General features: G+C 44.1%; 1 protein-coding gene across 10 annotated transcripts in view; it reads right to left on the bottom strand.

Moving 5' to 3' along the window:
* Positions 1-23948, bottom strand: part of ENOX1 (ecto-NOX disulfide-thiol exchanger 1) — a 618533-nt gene that overhangs the window by 99809 nt on the left and 494776 nt on the right. For all 10 annotated transcript variants that reach the window (XM_036831995.1, XM_036831988.1, XM_036831989.1 and 7 more), the window contains one exon: positions 244-428. In XM_036831995.1, coding sequence (XP_036687890.1) covers positions 244-428 — 185 coding nt within the window. The remainder of the gene's footprint in view (positions 1-243; positions 429-23948) is intronic.

Genomic DNA, 23948 nt, shown 5'->3' with positions numbered 1-23948 from the left:
ATGGAGCTTTCAAAGTCCTAGATTCTCTTCCTTGGCTTCCCACTTCGAGGGTGTAGTGCTTCAACCTATTTCTTTAGCGTGGTTTCTCCCCTGACCCTCCCCTTCCACGGTCATCAGCACTTTCCTGACCTAGCCACTTTCTGCTGTTCTTTTTTCTCCTCCACCTTTCCCAGCAGACAGCCGCCACTGCATACGCACGTCCCTTTCTCTCGAGAACAGAGACACCGGTGCGGGCGCAGGTACCTGTTGCATGCCTTGCATGGTCTGCTGCAGGAACTGCACCTGCTGGTCCTTGGTCAGGTTTTCTTCCGTTCGAAACAGCTGCTCTTTCTCCTGCTTCAGCAGCTCCACTTCGTTCCTGTAGGCGTCCAGCTGCCACCGGAGGCTGTCGTTCTCTTCTTTAAGCGCGTAGGCCTGGGCGGCCAGGGCTGAGGGGCAAACAGAATGAGTTCAAGTGAGTGACCTTCTCGCTTAGATGGACAGCCTTCAGTGCGAAGGGGATTCTAAACCGGATTCTTAACGTTTGTACCAAACCCAAATGAGCTACCCTGGGCTGCTTTATTTTGCAGCTGGTGAGCATTGCTTCTTTGGGAATTTTTCGCTATTCTATTTGTCCTGTCTTATGTATGATTGTGGGCACAGGATTGACTCCTTCCAGATTCTCGTCTCCTGACCTCTTCCCCGATCCTAGGCTCCCTCTCAGAAACTGATCCGTGTTGCTAGGTCATGACAGTGCTCAGAATTCCAGGCAATCGTCGTATCTACCTCGTGGCTGTCCTTTCCCTTCCGGTAGGATGGCTTAGCTCCTTGGAGGGCCACTTTCTTTCAAATTATCAGCGGCCCCCCCCAATGGAGGCACGTAGCCACAGCTGCCCAGGGGAGCTGGGGATTGACCCCCACACACACTGTTCCTTCCTGCTCTACTGCTGGGTCAGACTGACTGCATGAGTCAGTTAGTTAGTTAGTTCCCTCTGACTCCTATCAGAATGCTGACCTGGTTCCATCTGTTTCACCAACAGATTCCTACCCTAATACTCCTTCCTGAAACCTGAAATTCTCTATGTGCAGATTCAGAGCTCACTCACATCTCCACCTGACTGACAAACCGAGACACTTAATTCAGGGTCTGACGCATCTCGAGGCTCCAAAAACAACTGAAATGGAATAAAACAGAGTGAATGGTTCAAAACAAAATTGAGGATGGCGACTCCCTTCCCTAGTTTCCAGCTTACTGTTTGGTGGTCTCTGCAATAATCACAATAGCTTTCTAAGCACTCTCTACATAATAGACGCTGGACCGTGAACTAACTCACTTTATCCCCCCATCAAGCCTCTGATGTGGGTACTGCTCTTAGCCAGCCCCTCTTTACAGATGAGAAAAATGAGGCTCCGGGAAGTTAGAGAACTTGTCTGATCCCACAAAGAGAGTAGCGTCAACAGCCTTTGAACCCAGATTGGGCTCCAGAGTCCCTGCTCCCTGTCACTGGGGTATTCTGCCAGCCAGGTGAGTTTAGTTCTTACCAGACTGTTTGAAAAGAACTCCAAATGCTCCCCCTCTACTTTCTCACCAGTTTCCCATACTTTCTTCCCCCCTCCTTCAGAAAATCCATTCTCTACTTTTGTAAGCAAGAGAAAAGTGAAGGTATTTTAAAAGCTTGTTATCAGAAGCTTCTTTAAAGAAGTAACTTCTGGTTGGTAAGGGCATGGCATGAAGTCTCTGTCCAGGATCATTTCCGCACCCCACACCATGCCCAGTCCCGATCCCAGAGCCAACTCGAGGTCAGCCTCTCAGGTGTTCCACCCACACATTACCGTGCAATGGTGACAGATCTGTACGGAGGTGCTCTGAAACCCCAGTGAGTTCTCTCCTTAAATATCAACCATCAAATTACGTTAATAGGAGTTTTATAGTTGAGTGTTTTATGGTATTCTACTTTGCAAAATGATTATGTACAGTACACACTGAAATACTAATCAAATAGAACATGCAATTAACCAGAAAATTCCCTACCTCAAACCATCAGGGATCAATTAGTCAACAAGCAGTTACTGCATATGTACTCCATGCCCGAGCCTGTCTGGGCATCTTGGATCACAAGACAAGGAGACAGAGTATGTCTCTTCTCTCAAGGAGCTTGAAATATAATAGAAACCAACACGTTTGAAAGGAACACACTCAAAGCAAGAGAGAAGAGCCTGATGCCTGGCATATAGTAGGCACTCAATAAACGTTGGTTGGATAAATAAACGAGTGACTAATTTAGTGTCAAGGTTTATGGCAAGAGAATCCATCCTACAGGAATTCACAGAGAAGAGAAAGGAAAAGGCAGACTGGATTAATAAAAGAGGGCTTTGAAGGGTGAAAGCCCAAGAACTGGGGAAGGGCACCTCACTCAGCAGCAAGAGCTGAAGCAAAGCCCAGAGATGAGAACTGAAGATAGACTATCTGGGGCAGGAAGCAGAGAAGCTTGACCAAAAGGCAAGAGTCTGTCTGGAAGCAGTGAGAGAAAGGTGAGCCACGCCGGGTGACGAGAGAGGCTGGAGGTTCAGAAGTCAGGCTGGAGAGGTGGGATCAAATGGGGAGGCCAACTGAGAACCACTGAAGGTGCCCAGGCGGCAGAAGGACGTGATGAAATCGGTGATTTAGGAAGACTGGTTTGGCAATGGTGCATGGAATGAACTGAAGGCTGAAGAGGGTGAATAAAGGAAATTTTATTTGGTGTATATGTGTGTGCAAAACCCAGGAGCTGCCAATTTTACAGTTTTCAGGGACTGACATAAAAGCGGAGACGACCCAGGGTACACCCAGGAGTATGAGCTAGTGCTTTTTCAACACTGCGCAGCCCAACTTCAGATCTTGTCCACACCCTGAGGTACCACCTCCTGACAACTCAGTTTACCAACCCCTAAGGAAATGGTTATGAGGCATCATTTAAGAGAGGGATGTTGTAATAGGGCAAAATTACAGAAAATGCAAATGATGGAAAAAGTGTTGGCGCTACAGAAGCACATTACTACATTTCGTAGCATTCAAAGACACTTAAGTCATTTCCTTAGGAAGCTCTATCTGGCCCTTTCTCAATTCAGAGTGGCATTTTTATTATCATAACTGATAGCAGGTGTTTGTGAAGAAATCGATTAGTATGCAGGGATGGAAATCACATTTTCCAAACGAATTGCATAGTCTGCAAGATATGCTGAAATCTGTGTAGCAAAATGCAAGCAGCTATAAAGCATGTGCCAGCAACATTATTTCAATAAATTGTCTGAACATAAATACATATAGGGAAGTGCACCATCCATTATTTTAGGGCTTCTCTTATAAGCCTGTGGAATGGCACTGCTGACATTTCTTATTCTTGGCTTAAGCCAAGTGACCACTGTTCCTACCAAGTAGGATGCAGTGTCATTTGCATTTCTGGAATACGAATGTGATATCATCATATGAAAAAAGATTAAAAAAAACCCAGCAGCTGTAACTCCATCCCCTCCCATCCCCCCCCAAATCAATACCATAGCCAATCCCATCAACGTTTTTATAATTGGGGCATATAACTGATTTTCATTCCTTATTAAATAATTTCAAGCTTGATATTTGCAAAGAAAATGTTGGTTACTCATGTGGCAGCAAAGTGGTTTTCTTCTAAAGGGTGAGAAATTATATATTGACTCCACTTAACTTCTGGTCACCTGTTTGTAAACATTATTCAGCATGATGCTGCACGGATCCACCCCTCAGATGAAGCTTCCTGGAAGAAGCTAGATTATGTTTCTTGGACCAGAGCTCTAAAGGAAACAAAATCCTAATAATTTCTAACTTAACATCACTTCTCAGCGTATTCAAAATTCAGAAACTTGAAAGGACCACCCTTTCATTTCTCTCTTTCTCTCTTTCATTCTTTCTAGGACACTGTATTAAAGTAAACAGTTTTGAACAATGTATAATCAAGCTTCTGTGAAAAAACTGACCCCTGAGAGACGGCACAACCAATCCACTATTCAAATAAGCAGAAGGATTAAAAATAAACAACAGTATGCATCTTTTTATAGGAATCCCTGCAGACTGCACTGTGTTCCAATAAATAGAATATTTAGCTAACAGGTGGATTACCAATTTTCAATACAATTTAAAAAAAAGAATACAGTGAGATACTTTAGATGTAAACTATTCTGAACACAATTGAATTTTCCTTTGGTGATTTTAAAGGCACTGCTGAATCCAGGGATGCCTCTGGATTATCATTCATTCATTCATCAATCAGCTATTTATAGTGAAGCCATGTGAGGAGAGCTGTGGCCTCCACGAGGGGAAGGCCAGTGTAGGCATCAGTTTATACTTGCTTAGGACCTTAGAAAAATTCTGTTACAGGGATTTTCTGATTGGATCAAAACCGAAATAACGACGTTGGAAAAACTCTGCTAAACAAGATTAAATTCCATTTCAAAACTTAGCACTAGACTACTAAAATTACCAAAGTGTATATAAGTTGATCCAAAGATTAAATTGCACTGCTGAAGAAGAGGCTTAAAGGCATTACAGCATCTTGCTGCACCCTTGACTAGATCCTATATAAACCATTAGTCTTTGTATTAATTATGGTCAGAGTGACCTCCTCTGTCTCCTCCATTACTTACTGTGTTTCCATGGGAACAGATAATGGCATGCTTACCTTCTTTAAGTAAATACTCTGGTGAAAGCCTTGAAATCTCTCTCTTAGCAGCCTAAGCCAGCCTCAGAAAAATAATTAGCCCTATATGAAAATATGTAAGTTATTTTGGGTTATGTCCCTGTAAGCTGACAGTATGTTAATATCTCTTTCATGCTCAGGTAAGATGCAACTAAATAATCAAACACTTTAACATATTGTTTCTAACAATATCTGGATTTCTCAAAAACTGTCTTAGTGTCGTTGGGGGACTCTGTGTTTAACGTCCCCCCACTCCACTTTGCCAGATGTCCTCCTGAAATGCTGGGAGGACGCTGCCCAGCTGTGCATTTCCTCCCCACGCGCAAAGAATGTCTTTTTCAAGGTTTTCATCGGCTGCTGCCCAGAAAGGCACTTGTGCTGAAAGGTCCAGAACCCAGGATGACTGACTGGATGGGTCTGAGACCTGGAAGATACGGCCACCATATCAGCTCGCCTTCCAGCCCCCATGGCCTGGGCGCTTAGGGACCGTCCCCAGGCTCCAGCTGCCTTCCTGCATTCTGCTCCTCCTCCTGCAGGGTGCCTGGGGTGGGGGGTCCAGTGGCTCTGCTGCGGCACAGACAGCACACTGTGTCATGCTTTTCTCTGCTTAGTGAAGCTTGCTCCTGAGAGGTGACTGGCCCAGGGGCTGCCATCTGACTGGTCCTCACCGATGCAGCATTGAGGGGGGTGTGAGGTGTACCTTCTGTTCAATCCCTCATCATCTTCCTGCTGCCGGAACGGGCCTGGGTCTCTGAGTCATCATGTGGAGGAAAGGTGCCCACAGACCAAGAATATCTGCTTTGGACTCTACTGTGCCCAAGAAATAAACTTTTTTTCTTTGGTAAAGACACTTGAAGATTTGGAACTTCTTTGTAAAACAGCTGGCATTACTCTAACCCAGAGTTTCCCAAATATTGGCTTGAATCAGAAATTCCTGGTGGGTGTGTTAAACACGTATTTCTGGGCCCCTTCCCCAGAGCTTCCAATGGGGTATGTCCGGGACGCAGCCTAAGAATCTGCATTCCTCCAAGCTCCGAGTGGTGCTGACGCTGCCGGGGCCGAGACCACGCTTGGAGAGCGGCAGCTCAGGCCACGGCCGCTTCTATCGCCCGGCTTCTGAACTGGAGCTGCAATTGGCTTGTTTGGACAAATACGTCTGACAGCACCACAGGCTCAGCCTGGCATTCTGGTTCCATTCCCCGACCTTCTGAATGAGCCTCAGCCCCACGCGCTGCACCTGTGAAGGCAGTCCTGCCCCAGCCCTATCTCCATGCCCCAGCCACCTCCTTATGGAGGGAGGGGGAAACCTGGGCAAAAGGTACAGTCACGGGCTTCCCTGGTGGCATAGTGGTTGAGAATCTGCCTGCTAATGCAGGGGACACAGGTTCGAGCCCTGGTCTGGGAAGATCCCACATGCCGTGGAGCAACTAGGCCCGTGAGCCACAACTACTGAGCCTGCGTGTCTGGAGCCTGTGCTCCGCAACAAGAGAGGCCACGATAGTGAGAGGCCCACGCACCGCGATGAAGAGTGGCCCCCGCTTGCCACAACTAGAGAAAGCCCTCGCAGAGAAACAAAGACCCAACACAGCCAAAAAAAAAAAAAAAAAAAAGTACAGTCACTACTGTTTTCCTTCCCCCATTTTCCCCCAATAACAGTAGCAGTAGCAGCAGGAGTAGCCGTAGTCATAGGAATAGTAACAGTGGTAGTAATAGCTAATAATTTTATGTGCCAGGCAACATTTGCACAATCTCCTTTCGCCTTCCCAAAAACACGATAAATACAACTATTATTTTTATTTTCCAAGTGATGGGACTGAGTTTGAGAGATGTGGAGGTTTGCACAGCTGGCTGGAGGTGCAGGGTTTATCCTCCACAAGGGGGATTCCAGAATCTACACTCCCTGACGTGATGGCACCGGGGCGGCCCCTTGCAGGTAAGCACTGCAGCTCGAGCACGAAGGAAACCAGGGACCCTGCTGTGGGACCTGATCAGCTCCTAACAGAGGCAAACATTCCCTTGCTGGGTCTTTTTGGGGACTGTTCTGCAGGAGAGGGGCTCCACTACGGAGGCAGAGAGGATGAGCCTATTTTAAAACGAACACACGTACATCTTCTGCAGGAGGAGTCTGGGAATGAGCCATACAGAAGTTAAACTCAGGCTTCTGGAGCCTTGAGGCCTGACTTGATCCGCTCAGGGATCCCGCCTTCTATGCTGTGTCCCCCTCCTCTGAAATGGCTGCACTGAGACCACCGACCACTGAGCTCCTGGGCCTCGGCCGGTTATTAAGGCTCCATGAATTGACCATAAGTGGGTGGGTTCATTTCTGGGCTTTCTATCCTGTTTAAATCCTATTCCATTGATCTAGATGTCTGTTGCTGTGCCAGTCCATACTGTTTTGATGACTGCAGCTTTGTAGTATAGTCTGAAGTGAGGGAGCCTGATTCCTTCGGCTCTGTTCTTCTTTTGGAGAAAACTCTAATTTGAAAAGATACATGTACCCAATGTTTACAGCAAACTATTCACAACAGCCAAGACATGGAAGCAACATAAGTGTCCATCAACAGATGAATGGATAAAGAAGATGTGGCACATATACACAATGGAATATTATTCAGCCATTAACAAGAATGAAATATTGCCATTTGCGGCGACATGGATGGACCTAGAGATTCTTATACTAAGTGAAGTTAAGTCAGACAGAGAAAGACAAATATCATATATCACTTATATGTGGAATCTAAAAAATGATACAAATGAACTTACTGACAAAACAGAAATAGACTCACAGACATAGAAAACTTATGGTTACCAAAGGGTAAAGGGAGAGGAATAAATTAGGAGTTTAGGATTAAAATATACACACTACTATATATAAAATAGATAACCAACAAGGACCTACTGTATAGCACAGGGAACTATATTCAACATCTTATAATAACCGATAGTGGAGAAGAATCTATAAAAAAGAATGGGTATATATATTATAACTGATTCACTTTGCTGTACACCTGAAACTAACACAACATTGTAAATCAATTATATTTCAATAAAAATTTTTTAAAAAAGGCTCTATGAAGAGAGCCGTGTCCAAGGACTCCGCCTGGTCTCAGGAGTCCCAAAGGACCAGTGTTCCAGTGCCTACCCCACCCAGCTCCTCTACGTTCTGCTTTTCTAGGTGTCCTGCACCTTCAGCTGGAGTAAAGGCAGTGAAAACCCTTCTTCCCACAGATTCCCCAGGGTCTGAATAGGCTCAGGAAGGCCCAGGACAAGCACAAGATGACCCTCAGGTGACCAGACAAAGCACGGGGTCCTTGGAATGCTGGCATGTTGGTGTCTCCCCAGCGTCCAGGCACAGAGCTGGAGAGCATCAGAGATGCCTGCTGCACAGTCTCTTGCTATAGACAGCCTCTTGTGGTCTGGACGAACTATAATCAATCTGTTTTCCAGTAACACCTGTATTGCCACTGAAGCAGCAATCTTCCTCCAACTGCTGGCAGAAATTCCTTCAGCTGCAGTTTTGCAGGATTATTATTATTACAACTTAGCATTGACATGACATTTTCTATTTGTAGTGTGTATTATAGTCTGAGCATTAGCTGTGATTAGGGAGAGCTCACCAGAAGCACAAGGCAGGGTCTATTTCCATCTTTGTGTGAGGCCAGTGGAATAAGGGTAATTTGGAGAGTGCCGGTAAGCTGGATCTTGTTATTATAATGGCTTAAATGCGAGTCTGCAGGCACAACCGGCAGCAGGTGACTCAGGAAAAGAAAATCCTCTGTCACCCTGTCCACAGAGCTCCTCCTAAGGAAGCGGTCTGCACCGGTGGCCGTGACCGCGCGGTGCCTCTGGGCCACTCACGCTGCTGACAATTCACCTCATTCATGCCTTACCGCTTTTCCATTGACATTATTATATCTACTACCTCCCCCAACTCTCCCATTGCCCTTGGAGGAAAGGAAGTGAAGGAAAGAGGCACGCTCGCTTCTTCCAATAGCAGGGTGCCTGCCATTGAAAAGGTTGAAGGATACTCTGCTGGGTGAGGGATGCCCCAAGTGTCCTCAGGGAAGCACAGCTGCGGTGAGTCCCTCGAACCTCGGCTCAGAGCCTGCTCTAGGCAAGCACACCCGCCTGACCTCGGGGCTCCACGCCCATCGATGGGGAAAATGATGCAGGTATGGACATGGGGAGGCCGCATACCTGCTCTCCCCACCCCGAGCCGTGGTGGTCAGACCGAGGAAGAGGCTGGGGAAGGAAAGCTGGGGGTGGGTGAGGCTCCTTTCTGAAGAAGGCGGGGCGGGGCTGGGCCTTGAAGTCAGGCTCACACTGTGAAAAGCTGCAAGGAGTGGGAGTGGGGCTGTCCCACCGTGAGGACCACTTTCCCAAAGGACCCTGCCGACTCCAGAAGGAGCCCGTGCCCAGGAGACAGGGCAAAATGGGTGCAGGGAGGAGGGGAGGCTGGGTTGCCAAGGGCCCCATGTCTCGGGTCCCGGCAGCAGACACATCGAGAAGGGCAATTCCCCCCAACTCTTTTTTTTTTTTTTTTTGCTTAGGCTTCAGTTTTCTTTTTCACTTGCAATCCCTATTTCGATTTCCAAGATGCAGGTACAGTTTTTTCTAACTCTCTGGAAGCTTTAGAGAGTCTTTTTTAGGGCCATCAGACTTAGACCAAGATACGTCACAGAATGGCACGGGTCTTCAGGAACAGCGCCCCCTCCCTGGCCATGTTCCCCCCTCACAGACAGCATACCTCCCCGGGGGACCGTGCTCCACCCTCGCTAGTGGTTGGTCTCATCCAAAGAGAGTAGCTTTAAATAGCAACCCTTCCCCCGCCTCTCATTTCTCCTTCGGCTGCAATGCCAGGGCCGGCCGACACCGTTCTCTCCTCCCAACTGGCAGATTTCCTTCCTGTTTAACAAATGGTCACTTCCAATTTTCTTCAAGAAACCTTCCCCTCAAGGAGTGATGTTTTTCTACTCCTTCTAAACCCCTAAACACACACACACACACACACACACACACACACACTCTCTCTCTCTCTCTCTAACGGCTGCTTTCTACTACATAAAACATTTCCCTCTGAAATGTGCAGTGGAGGTCAGCCCACACCTGAAGCATGTTCTCAGTCCTAGGCATTGCCCTTTGCAAGGAAGAGCGACATTTCCCACAAAGCTTTTCTTTTAAGACACCAAATACTTGGGCTAACAAAGATGAGTTGAATAGAAGGGGCTTCTCTTCCCTTGGGTTTTGTGCCGCACACAAACTCTATCCAGTCCACAGAGTGGGAACCAAGGCTGCTGGGAAGTGTTGGGCAGTGAATTCCCCTCCCTACCAGCCTCATCACCAACGCTGAGACTGGTTTATTTAAGCCCACGTGTTTGTGCCCGGCATCAGGGAAGAAGATTCCCATCCTCTCTAGATACATAACCAAGGCAGAATGACACTGGTATGAAAAAGTAACTGGTGTCTCCAGGCCAGCAGTCCTCGAAGTTTGTCCCACACACAGCCTCCATCTGTCCCACCTTGGTATCTCATATGTGAGAATTCCTAGACCCATCCCAGACCCTCTGAATCTGAGTTTCTGGAAGGGGGGCCTGAGGGTGTACATTTCAGAAAGTTTCTGGAGTAACTCTAATGCACACCGAAGTTTTGGAACTTCTTCACTAGCCTTTAGAAACCAGATCCCCACTTCATAACTTTTTTCTGGGCTTGTGTTTCTTTCATTATTTTTTGACGCCTGCTTTCTCTCAGCCTTTTCTAACGGCTTCTCTGTTACTGAAAGGACCTACTCGTCTCCAGCTTTTACCATCCAACACAGCCTTCCAGGGTTCTCTGCCATCTGCCTTGCCTTCTCACATTTCATTCATCTATCTCCCTGCTCCTCTCTGAATGCCGGTTACTGCCCCTCCCGTGATGATACTGTGACTGAATGCTTTCATAGATCCTCCGGGCAGTGTCTCCAAAACACATTTTTCTGACCTACTAGATGTGGTTGTGTATTACTTTTCTTTGCAGCCATCTTTCTGGAGAAAGCTCGGCTGCAGCAGGTTTGTGGCCTGCACCCAGGAGAGGTTGAGCTATGCCGCCGTGCTCTGTGGGAACTAATCACCCTCGACCAAGGGCCCTTGGACCAGCCTCTCAGTGGAGGAGAGGAGGCCCTTCCTGCGTGCACGCTCTCCCCAGACCAGTCGCGAGGTCCTCTGAGGCTTTTCTCTTTGGCAAATGCCCAGGCATCCCTGCTTCTCTCTCTCACCACTGATGGATGAGAAAACAGTCCTTGGCTATTCTCCTAGCATCAGAGAAAAGCAGGGACTCTGTCTTTCTGCATCCAGCCTACTTTAATTTTTCCCTTTCCTCCCAGCTAGTCTTTTTTCCAATTAACCAAAGGATACTTGGATGCATCTCGCACAGATATTATGAGGGGGGTTCTCCACCCGTGTCATGCATGACATATTTAAACGAATAAACTACCTCCCTTTCATTTCTTCTTTCTTTGGTCCTTTATCATTGCCCGTGTCAGTCACTTCCTCTCCACTAATCATTTTTATCTTTTACTTCATTTTAATTTTCTTCTTGTTCTCAAATTTTGTTACCTTACCTCTACTTGTTTTTTTTTTTCTTCTTTCCCACCTATAATTGACAGCCATCGATCTTCATGTCACACGCCAGTGGTTTCCAATCCTTTGTGCATCAGACTCGTCTGAGGAGCATTTTAATAATACAGATGCCTGGGCATTGACCCCCAGGCATTGGTGTTTGTTGTGTAAAGCTTCCCAGGTCTTTCCTGCGTGCAGCCAGGGCTGGGAACTGCTCATTTTACCTTTGTTACTGCTTAGCAGTATCCATTCTCCACATTGTCACAGTACCATTTGCAAAATGCCATGGAAACCCTTAATTGGTTATTTCTTACAACCTCAAGGAAACCCTCTTAGGATGAGCCTTATGTTACTGCTAAGAAAGCTGAGGCTTAGGGAAGGGACATCATTTGCCAAGCCACGCTGGAAACAAAACGAAGATCCCTCAAAGGGCCTCTGACCTCATCTGGTTCAAAGTTATTTCTGCACTCTGTTTGGTGACTCTAAAACCTCTCTTCCAGGGACACCAATGCTCACTCATGTAGGCCACTTTCTCAGAGCTTTTCTAGTGGTTTGACCACCTCTCTTCAAAAGAGCGTCAAGGTGAGCTCGGCGTTCCTCAGTCAGGCCCAGAAAATGGGAAGGAAACTTGGAAGGAAGTCTCTCAAAAACTTATTTTCAGAACTCTTGATTTCTTCTCCACTTGGATGGCTCCAGCTCACATTTGTCAACTGGACACCTCTTCTCATTACTTCTTCCCATCCCCAGAGCCTAAGTGCGACAAAATCCTGCCTTGACAAACTCAGAGTCCTTGGACAGGGAAAAGTGCATGCATTTTATAAACTGTCTGGATGGCTAAATTATAGCAATTTTTCCCTGGGAGAGAGTTGTTCGGATATTAAAACCCGCTATACATTGAGTACGATCATCTTTCTCACATCCCCATAAAAAAAGCAGTTTTTGCTTTGTTCATTAAAATGATTTGCTTTTGGTTTCTGAAGAGTATACTTTTTCGGGTAGCAATCTCTTATTCTTACTGGCAACTCCTTAGAATCCCTCTGCAAGTGCTGAAGCCCCAGTTCAGCGCTACTAATCAGATGCTAAATGCTTTAAAACAGCTCTACCCCTTTTTCTAAGTGAGAAATAGTGCTGTCTGGGCAAGTTTAGGAGGTGACCTTGATTGAATTAAAGAGGTCAGGGATGGAACAGACTTCAAATTCATATTCAATGATTTTAAAGAAATGACTTCCCTCCAATTAAGCAGGAATTAGCATGAAATATTTTGTTTCTGAAAGGTGAAAAGAATTCCTCTGAGAAAGCAGCTCTCTCGTTACTAGCTTTTTATTGAACGTGGAGGAGAAGGCACCACGTATGGTTTTATATCAAGTGCTTTGTTAACATGGTGCGGATGACCTGGCATCAATTACAATATTCCTTAGGAGCCTAAATGTTATATAGCTGGGGCAAAAGGTCCAATTTAAGTTTTGATTTCTATTTCAAAAGCCCAAGGACTTAACAACTTTCGATTAATTAAAAAAAAAAAAAAAAAAGCTATACTTTCCATCTGCAATCATTTCAGTGTAGTTCCAGGAAAAAACGTTTCAAATGTTAACCTTACTTATTTCTTTGTTGTTTCCCCTTTTAGCTCCATCCTTCACCTTGCCAAGTCCCCCATCTTTTAATGACCTGAAAGAACATGCCCTTCTTCCTGCTCTAAACAGTAACATGGTCAGTACTGTGAGGATGAAAATAGGTAATTTTTTTTGGTCTAAGCTGCAAAAAATATCCTTCGACAGATTAAAAAAAAAAATAGTTCTTCCTGGTTTTCATTTCTTATCCGTTCATTTAATGAATTCTTGTCTACCTACTGTGTACAATGCAACACGCTGGCCATTCAGGGAGGAAAAGATCCCGAGCTAGTCTTGAAGGAGCAGATTGGGTAGAAGGTCCTCCATCTCAGCATGTGTTCACCTTTATTTGCTTAAAACAAACAAAGAAACAAACAAAACCTTCTACAGGGTTGCTAAGAGTTCAGATGAACAGATTTACACCACTTCTTCTCAGATACTCTCAGCTCTCACAGCTCTGCATGTTAGAGTTTATCTGCTAGTTTTGGCTCTGACTTCTGAGAGCAAGAGCTTTATGGACCCATGATCCAGTGCTATTCCAGGAAAAGGAGAATTCTGATGAGCTACTAGGATTTTTCAGAGCACAGAAACACCACTCTCAGGTCAAAGACTGAGTCTCAAATAGTCTTTCAAGACTTTGTTTGCTATTTTCCCCCCTTAATATGGCACTGCAAGACAAATGATATCACGGTCCCATACATGTCATAAGTAAGAATTCACTAAATATCTGTTTTCATTTTATCACTGCTTTGTATTATGGCGTTGCTTAAGACAATTTCATGGAAGCAAAGAGCTAAGGATAGAGAAATGGATGGCTTTACGACGTTTGGATTATATAAACTATATGAGAAAAGTCTAGTATGGCAGGTGGAGACATTTCTTAAACAACTGACTGGTAAATCACTAAAAGAAGAATTAAAATCTCTTATCCTACTTCCAGGAGGTTTGCCAATATGTGTTATCCTTAAGTTTTACCTGAAAACTTGTAATTACAAAAAAAAATATCCCCAATACAAACTTGCAGACATTATTCAGCATTCCAGCTGATTATTGTTTGGGGGTAAAAACCACATTTTTCTCGTTAATTTCGAACATGGGGTAAGAAGGGGGAGGACATATTACTTCTAAGATCTCTTCCCGATCAAAACTTCCCTGAGTCTGTGCATCTCAATAACATTGATATTATTGTAGGTGCTCTCCCTCAGACTTTTATTTTTAAGATTGATTGAGGGGTAGATCTCATAAAGAAAAGCCTCAGGAACAAGGAAGGAGGGAGAGTGCTTCAGTAAGTCTTGAAATTATATGGAGAGTCAATGAATGATTTTCAGGTAGGCTCTCCCAGGCCCTGGGGATGCAGGGGAAACATGGGATGAGATGGGAAATCAAAGAACTAATATTGTAGCTCAGATCATTGCAGATCAATCATCACATCTGTGCTTGTCTTTAGAGAAGTAGTTTTGTTTTTCTCTTTACCTTTTTGGAGAGTCAGGGAATGGAAGACTCGGGCTGTGACAGTGTGTCCGGTTTACCAAAGGAATACATGACATGGCATGATTCCTTCCCGATGTACTTTGCCTCTTCAAAGCACTTCTTCTTCTTGCCCAAAGCCATAGAGCTGGTTGTTTTTGAGGAAATAAATATCATTCGGCTAGAAAAGGGACTGTGCCAATTTCCTGAATATTTTTAAAAGCTGGCATTTCTGTTGGAATGGGCTAGAAAACAGTTTGCTGGATGCCCTGCCTATGTTGAAGCCAATCTCTTTCTAGTCAGTAGAAAAATCCAGAAAGTAATGGGAAGACTAAGCAAAAGCCCCAGTCAGCCTGGTCTGGATTAACATTTTAAGGTAATAAACATCTCCAGCCTACCTTTGCTTCCAAATGGCATCATGGTGCCATGCACATAGCAGGCATTCAAAATCCTTGGTTGATTTTACTGACTCTTATGATGCCACTTAAGGCATTTGAGGGATATTCTATTCTGGAGCTTTTTTTCCCCACAACATTTAGTGGTGCCATAGAAAGGTCATTAATGTGGAAAGAAGGAAATTAGTACTGAGTTCTAATACTAATACCTAGTATTAGTACTAGCTCTAGTTCTAGTACCTTCCACTTACTATATTGGGCAAATAACGTTAACTGCTCAACATGGGACTGCACATTCCTGTTTGTGAAGAAAGGAGAAGGTTATGCAAGGTGCTTTCTAAGGGTCTCTTCATATCTGAAGAGACTCATGGTTGCCACTCTCCTTGTGGGTAAGAATTCAACATGTCTGCCTGGATCAGAACTTGAATTATTTCTTGGATCCTTAATTAAATAGTTACGCAAATATGATCATATTTGGAATAGGAAACTGCAAGATGATGTGGTCTAGGAAGGTGAAATATTATGGAAAATTAAAGGTGATTATTCCCCAAGTTGAAGCAAAAGAGGGCAATTCAATAAACTTCTATCATCTGATACCAGTTACTATTCATGACTACTTTCAACTTTCCTGAATGATTAGAAATGGCCAGGTAGTATACCTCAATCAATACAAATTTTACCACAGATTCTCCTGGGTAATTTTTATATTAATATTTACTGTAGTTCAGTTATTTAAATAATATATGTATGTGCTGTAGAAATTTTTGAGATGCACAAATAAGAAAAAAGATCACTGGTAATCACACCATCTAGAAATAGTCACTCTGAATATTTTGACCTATCTCCTTACAGATTTCCCCCTAACATATAAATTGTGAATACAACACATACACAAATACACAACTGGAATGATCTGTACACTGATTTGTAACTGCTTTTTTTAATCACTTAGCAATATACAGAGAACCTTCTCTCATGCCATTATATAGTTTTCTAAAACATGGTTGTTTTCAAGGCTGCTTATGGATATATGATTAATTAACCAATACCCTAGTGTTAGATATTTACATGTTCCTAAGGTAATTCAGATAACTGAAAATTTGGGTAACTGCATCAAGCGGCAATGACCCACATGCAGGAAGAGGAATGCAGAGGTCTCTGGGACACAGCGGCTCTAGAAGTTATCAGTACAATGGGCTCGTTAAAGAACCTGCAACACCCACCCGGAAGCACTACGATGAATCGACTCTGTTTTGCAACTTTTGCTCCAGAAATGTGTCTCCCTACTTCTCTGCTGGTAATGGGGAGTCTCAAATAAAATGTCCCTTCTCTAGCCCCTTCCCAGAAAGCTTCCCACACTGTGTCCTGGAGCTGGGGAGAAGGTCTGCTGAGCACTCTTTGGGATCAAGGACATGCATGCCAGTAAAAGAGACGAGTCTCTAAGCCATTTAGACATGGGAGCGCTCACTATAATAATAATCTTTTAAATTGCTATAAACTTCAATGTCCAGCGCTTCTAAGTATCATAAATGGAAGGTGGAATTTCTAAGAAAGGGGAGAAATAATTACTGCTACTTCTGTCAATTACTTTTCCCATTAGTTATGGGGCATTTAACTGAGTGTGGCTCACTGGAATTCAATTGGATATCTGTCCTCACTTTCTGTATTCCTACAGTAGATCTTCAGGTCTTGGATTAATGAAGCTTATGGGCAACAGTGTTAGGAGTCAAGGTACAATAACTTTATGTCGCCAACTGTGTCTTGATGAACGATGCGGTATAAAAGCATAGGAGAATTAGGTCAATGGTGTTCATAAACAGTACATCAGGGCCAAGAAGCTGGTAGCAGCATAGGTTTTAATATAGTCTGGTATCGATTCTTTTGGCCAATGTCCCACTTTAACAGTGTTAAAGTCACACTTTAAGATTTCAGATGGAGAGGTAGAGAAGAAAATCAATAGATACTATCTTTCCACTACTAACCAGCTACGTATCTATAGTTCTCTGCCACACTCACATTTAAGGAACCTAAAAGATGCTGTGGGGAGGGCTGGCCCAATTTTCAGGCTTTAATGACCTCAGGTATCTACTCTGACCACCTCAAAGATTACAGCTTGGAGTCCTAAAGGTTCACGGGAAGGAGCCCATGATCCAGAAAGGACACACACGCACTTGCTCTACATTTTCTATTTCATTAATATATAAAAAAAGCTTTAAAAAACCCCGCTTGTTATACAAAAAGGTCTGACTAAAAACATAATCATGTATGTATTAAAAAAATACATACAAAAATGCTTATAGTGTTAGGCTGTGAAGAAGAAAACGAATCAGAAACTAAAGAGTCTTTTGTAGTGTTATAACTAACAGTTTTACCTTTTATTATTCTTAATCATTAGACTTTCCAAAATGAATAGGTTTTTTTTAATATAAAAAATAGATTTCATTTTCAAAAAGTCACACGCTGCTGGAGGGCAATGAGCTGATCTACTAAAAGTGTTTTCTTTAAGCGCCAGCTAGAATCATAGGTGAGCACTTAAAAAATTACGTCAGTGTTGAAAAGGATAATCCTCGTTTGGTAATCAGAAATTCCGACTCATTAGTCACCAGCTAAGAGGAAAAACTAGGAATAAATGCCACTAAGGAATTCTTTCGTACATTTAGGAAAGAGAAAGAAGAGAGTTACAAACTTACCCAGATTCTGTCATCTAAACTCCCTCGAAAATATTCTGCTTTTTTCCAGAAGTTGTGCAAACCCCACTTAAATTCCAACAACACTGTGTTAATTTTGCTCAAATGAAAGCTGAAAACATACTTTAACATCCTGTAAGAATGAGATACTAAGAGTGTTGATAAAATGACACTAAAATAAATGTAAATTTAGATTGCTGTTATAAGTGGCCGCCTGGCTCTGTGAAGATGTTAGGTTGCTATAGTATTTTCCATAGCAACTTTGCACCTTATTACATAAATATTCCCTCAGTGTCCTCAGAGCCTGCTAAGAAAACAGGATTAAATCTACACCCCTATGTAATGATCCTGCATCAAAACTTATCAGAAATAAATGCCCCGAAAACATAATAAACTGCAATCTAGATCATGGTGCTCCTGGCAGTTGAAAGGCATCACAGCGCTGCAGGCTGGGCACGGGCGGCTGTGCCGTGACCTCGTGCTGCCCACTGGCCATTTGTCTACATTCCTCCTGGGCCAAGGTCTCCTCACTTCTCCCTTTCTGAACATTGGCTGGTAAGTTCCTCACTTTTCTCCTCTGCCTGCCAACTACCCATCAGCCCAAGAGCCCTTCACCACACTCCAGGGACTCCTGTCACCAGGCCAGAAGCCAGGGCTTGATAGAGCCGGAGTCCTCTCTGCAAGTGTGGCTAAGCTGGGAGCATGTGCTGGGCTGTCACACAGAAAACTATTCAGAGAACAGTTTTCTGTGTGACAGCCCAGCACATGCTCCCAGCTCCAAGCCAGTACTGACCGGCTCCAAGCTAGTACTGACCAGGCTCCAAGCTAGTACTGACCAGGCGTGAATTGATGGAGACCAAGCTAGTACTGACCAGGCGTGAATTGATGGAGACCCTCAACCAGGGCTCGCCTGGGTTTTCTGGAGGCGCCGCTCAGCTGAGTGGCTGGAGCCTTATGGAAAAAATCTGTGGTCTCCGAGACACAACACACTTTCAGCAACCCAAATCGATTTGACACGAAACACACGATTATGGAAAATCTGTGCATATATGAGAGCGACGTTGGGAATCCGGCATTGTCGCGGGCTACAGAAAAATAAGATTATAAGGGGGCTCCGCTTAAAGACAGTTTAGCCTCCAAATGTGAATTTGCAGAGCAGATAAGCACGGTCTGGTTGGACAGGAGTGCTGCCGTGACAAAGGAATCCTGCTCCACGGGGTCGGTTTAACAGCATCTGCCGCTTACATTTAAAAGGTAAAGAAATGATTTCTACACTGTTCAGGAACATATCCATTACGAAATGGGAACACTTAACTGCACAGGACATCAAGGAACTGAAAAATCTACCCCAAATAAACACTGATTTGATTTCCTTTGGCAAGATTAGCAAGATTTAAAAAAATAAATAAATAAAGGGAAGGAACAGAGAAAAAAGCCTTGTCTCCTTGCAAATGAAGCTCTATTTCGAGAGATTAGGAATGAAGCAGGCTGCTCAGCCCACCTCGGAAGACTGATTTCATCATCTTTAAGCCACGTAAGTTTTAATTAATCACACCTCCTCGTTTGGCCCTTGGGTTCCCAGAAGACATTCTGTCACGGTTGGAAAGCAAACGCTCGTCTTTAACTTGGCGGTGGCTGATGGACACGCGTCACTGTTCTACGTCTCCTTCAGATGGTCGTCACGTGTGAAAACAGAAGGTCTACAAACAGCCGATCCTTCTCACCACTGGTGCTCCTGCCTTTGGGAGTCTGCTGGGCAGGGAGCACAGTCCCAGGCATGTGAGACTGAGCCGTCTCACTCTCCACGTCTGAAGGCCCTTGTCCCTCTGCCCGGTTCTGAGCGACCCTGGAGTAAGCCTGCTAGGATCACACTCCATGTTTCCTAAAAGGAAGCTTCTGCCAGCTGTGAGTGATATGGCTCCCGTCAGGCCCCCCATCAGTCGGCTGCAGGACCCTGAACTGGAATCCAGTGGCCCTTCCCTTCTGTGCCTAGGCTGGTGCTGGGGGCTGCAGTGAACCTCTTCTTGGACTCGTGCCTAGGTGTAATCTGTCTGTTGGGCATTCTTATGTCTTTCAAAAGTACTCCCATACAGGAAATAAACTGAATCAGAAAAATGAAGGCAGTCCTGGTGTTCAAAGAGATCAGGGGATAGCCCGAGAGAGCCTTATTATTAATTTTTTTAACCTAAGACTTCCAGCTATATATGAAACTGCTTAGACAGACTGAATACTGCTGATTCCAAGTGAACTGAATTATGAGTCCCTAATTTGACTCAGTTGGCTGAAAGAGCTGGAAAATCTTTGTCTGACTTCTTACTGGAATTAAAAAAAAAAAAGTCGGTACCTATTTTGTGGTGAGTTTCCATGGAAACTTGACAAGCCAGAAAACATTCTTCATAATTAAAAGAGTATTTGCTCCTATAAGGAGCTCAGAGTTTAAATAAGGTGTAATTAAAACCCAAGAGCATTTGTGCATATGGAATGGTTTAAGGGTCGTCTATTAAGCAAGGGCCGTTTTAGATTTACTCTCTTCTAAAATCTGTGTTCAATGTACAATGTATACTCACCAAATATTGGGTTAGGTACATACACTGGAGAGTGATGTTCATTCTGCTTTATCCTGAATTTAAATTAACGGCTTAAAATATATTTGGCATCAGGCGCTGTATTTCTATTAACTTAAAATGTTTATTTATCTCTTAAAAAGTATCTCATACCTCGGAGTGCAGGGTAGGCTGTGTCTAACTCTCTCCATACCCCCTGGGTCCACAGTGTCTTGAACACAAGAAGATGCTTGACAAGTGTTTGTCAATCATTAGAATGACGCTGAGTTTCAATTCTCTGGTCCATAGTCTCTTCAGCATGTGGCACTGAATTCTGGGTGTGCAAAAGTTCTGAACGTTGTGGAGAAATGAACCATTCTTGTCTGAACACGCTTCTTAATGCCTGCCATTTCAGTTTAACCAGAGTAAGTGTTCTTAGGGCTACCATCTTCTGATCAACTTGCGCGACGGAACCATCAAAAACAGGGACCAGAAGAAGGGGATTATGTAACTGAAGTCAACAAACTTTTATTGAGCACTTACTTGGTGAAGGGCCCAGGACTAGGTGCTGGGGGATGACTAAGATGAGAAGCAGAGTCACAGTCACTGAGTTACTTGTTACACGCTCCCCACTAAGTACTGTTGGAAGGGCTTCATACGCACCGACTCACTGAACTCACGATACTGACACTAATCAGGTTCTGCCAGGGAAGCCTTACCATCTAGGACAGACTTCTCTTCTCCCTTCCTTCCTGTGCAACTCCTGGCCCTCCCCCACTGCCAACCTGGAGGGAGGGAGGAAGGAGAAAGGGTGAGGGGAAGGAGGGAGGGAGAATAGAGGTGAGGGGAGAGAGAGAGGGAGAAGGAGGGATTGATCTGGCTTTGAAAGTTTGGCTTGATTGCAGCAGGAGACAAACTACTATGCAACAATACATTTGAATTTTTATCAAAAATTATCTTCACAGACTTTGGAGCAGGATGCCGATTTTCTTGAATGAATGCTTCGATAAATCTGTCTTGATTTTCAAATGTATTAGCAAAACTCATTTTCACTTTTATCAGCATCTTAGTTTGGCTCCAGCAAACTCCTTTTTCCCCTTTAAGAGTCACCGGCTGAGCAGCGGTGACTGGCCCGCCCAGAGGCATGTGGAAGTGACAGCCGGTCTGGCGGAACTCTGGCCAAAGACACACTGTAAATTACTATATGTGGTAAACAGCAAAAGTACAAGGAAGTATTCTTCATCATCAGAAAAGCAGAGATACCCTGAAAAACTTTGATTAAAACAAAAAAAATTGAACCCAAGGTATCATACAAGTCCTCACATAATAAACCTTGCTTTTTCTGAAAACCGAAGTCAATTCTCTCCACCTCCCCCTCAGAAATGCAATAAAACCTGCACAGGTTTTTGTTCTAGGTGGGAGATGGAGGGCAGGGCAGGCCGGGGGCTCCCGGGAGGGAGGGTGTTATCCCCTGGGATTTCCAAGAATTCCTGGGTCAGCTGCTGCCCGTGAGGCAAGGTCTCACTGTTTTGGCAAAAAAGGAGGGGGCAAGGATTCCTTAAAGGATGGAGAAATTTACTTCTATTTCAGGTCTGGCAATTCCTCTGTCCGTTCAGTACAGCGTTCTGTTTTCAGAGGCCTGCTTGGAGGTGACTAGACTAACACAGGCAAATTTGTACCTAAAAAAACGAGTGGCCTGTCACCTAAGGAGATGCCGCTGGAAGGCCGGTTTCCCTCAGGTTGTAGGGCCTCAGTCCCCCCTTTCTGCAGTTCACACGATCTTGTCTGAAGCTTGGTCAAAAGACAAGATGGGATTCTTGCTGTTAGGCTGAGCCCCCCGAATATGCACGGCTGAAAGAACCACCACCACCTGCCTGCCTTTCGGCAGGATCTTGAGGGCCCAGCGGAATAAGGAAGGTCAGTTGCTTTCCCTTCCCTCCAATCAGTCTTGCGCTTTGCTCATAAACCACACACCGCATTCTCCGGGTCTGTCTCATTTCGAAAAGCACAAAAAACACTTTCAACTCCTCAGGGCCTGGCATCTGAACCTCGGTTCTTTCATCTCTGCCCTCGGCCTGGTGTGGAACACGCACTGTATTGTGTTCATTAATTCTGCTGACCAAGGAACGAGCCTGGAGAAAGTTCTGCAAGTTCAAGTCCTACTTCAGGCTCTTATCAGACGCCTGGGAGGAAAACCACAGAGGTCTGGGAAGAAGGCTCTTCAGTCGAACTTCCCAGGAGGACCCCTGTGGTCCCCACTGAGAGGAGAGGTCCTTGGTATCCCTGTGGATTCTTCCGGAGCACAGATCAGGGGCCAATCCTGCAGGTATATGCTTGCTGCCATGGTCTGTAAGATCTCCTCTGTGGCCTATTACTATTCTTGAGTCATTATTATTCTTGTCTTATCCCAAGCAGGCTATGAAATTATAGATATTTCTTACTTGAGAAATTGACAGGTTGTTTAAAAAGAAATGTCACTCCCCGCAAAATAAGGGGAAAAAAGCCACAGGTTCAAATCAGAATTCCTGATTGATTTCATTCTTTTCTTCTACATCTACCTTATAAAGATGTTAAGGATCCAGGTATTGTGTAAACTTGCCCCTCATCTAGCCAAAGACACACTGTAAATTACTATACGTGGTAAACAGCAAAAGTACAAGGAAGTATTCTTCATAATCAGAAAAGCAGAGATGCCCTGAAAAACTCTGATTAAAAAAATGATGAAAGCTTTTTTTGAGGAAAAAAGTTATTTATTTATTTATTGGAAGAGCTCATTGAATTTAAGAAAAATCACACCCCAAACTCACTTTCTTCTTCTGATATATGAAGGTCTGCAGAATAGAAACGCTGCGTGGAAGGTGGTTTCCTCAAATAAGCAAATCCAAACCCAATAATCGAGCATTCCTGAGAAATCGGATATCAGTTTAATAAGAGACATACATTGACACATAAATGCTCGGTTCATTTTTCAGACAAAGGATATATGGCTTCAAAAAATAGTGGCGTGGTGCCTGCTTTTATGCTAAGCTTCTAAAAGATTCAAATGAATGGAATTTGAGGATGAAAGGGAAAGTTTCTAAGGCAGTGGTTCTCAAACTTTAGCCTGCATCAGGATTCCGCGGAAGGTTTTAAATCACAGATTCTGGATCTCACATCCCCCCCCTCCCCCATCCTCTCGAGTCTGATTTAGTAGGTCTCGAGTAAGACCCAAGAATTTACATTACGAATAAGTTCCTAGGTGATGCTAACATTGCTGGACTGGGGACCATGCTTTTAAGAACCACTGTTCTAGGGAAATGAAACCCCCCTCTGTATACGTCTGGATGCAGGAGCTTTTTCTTGTGATCATCTTATGCTTCCGGCATTCTCTTCTAAAGCCCTGGAGAAACAGAGCATTCTGACCGCTATTTATTTATTTATTGAAGTAGAGTTGATTTACAGTGCTGTGCCAATCTCTGCTGTACACCAAAGTGACTCAGCTATACTCATACAGACATTCTTTTTTATATATATCCTTTTCCATTATGGTTTATCCCAAGAGATTGGATATAGTTCCATGTGTTATACACTAGGACTTTGTAGTTTATCCATTCTAAATGCAATAGTTTGCATCTATAAACCCCAAACTCCCAGTCCATCCCTCCCCCTCGGCAACCACAGGTCTGATCTCTACATCTGGGAGTCTGTTTCTGTTTTGCAGATAGGTTCAATTGTGCCATATTTTAGATTCCACATATAAGTGATATCATACGGTATTTGTCTTTCTCTTTATCAATGACTTCACTTAGTATGATAATCTCTAGTTGCATCCATGTTGCTGCAAATGGTATTATTTTGTTCTTTTTTATGGCTGAGTAGTATTCCATTGTATACATGTAACACATCTTCTTTATCCATTCATCTGTCAATGGACATTTAGGTTGTTTCCAGGAGGCATAACTCTCCCAGACTTCAGACAATACTGCAAA

Source organism: Balaenoptera musculus, chromosome 18, assembly GCF_009873245.2.
Source record: "Balaenoptera musculus isolate JJ_BM4_2016_0621 chromosome 18, mBalMus1.pri.v3, whole genome shotgun sequence".
NCBI classification, from domain to species: domain Eukaryota; kingdom Metazoa; phylum Chordata; class Mammalia; order Artiodactyla; family Balaenopteridae; genus Balaenoptera; species Balaenoptera musculus.
The sequence above is the reverse complement of the archived record's forward strand: the minus strand, read 5'-3'. Positions and strand labels throughout refer to the sequence as shown.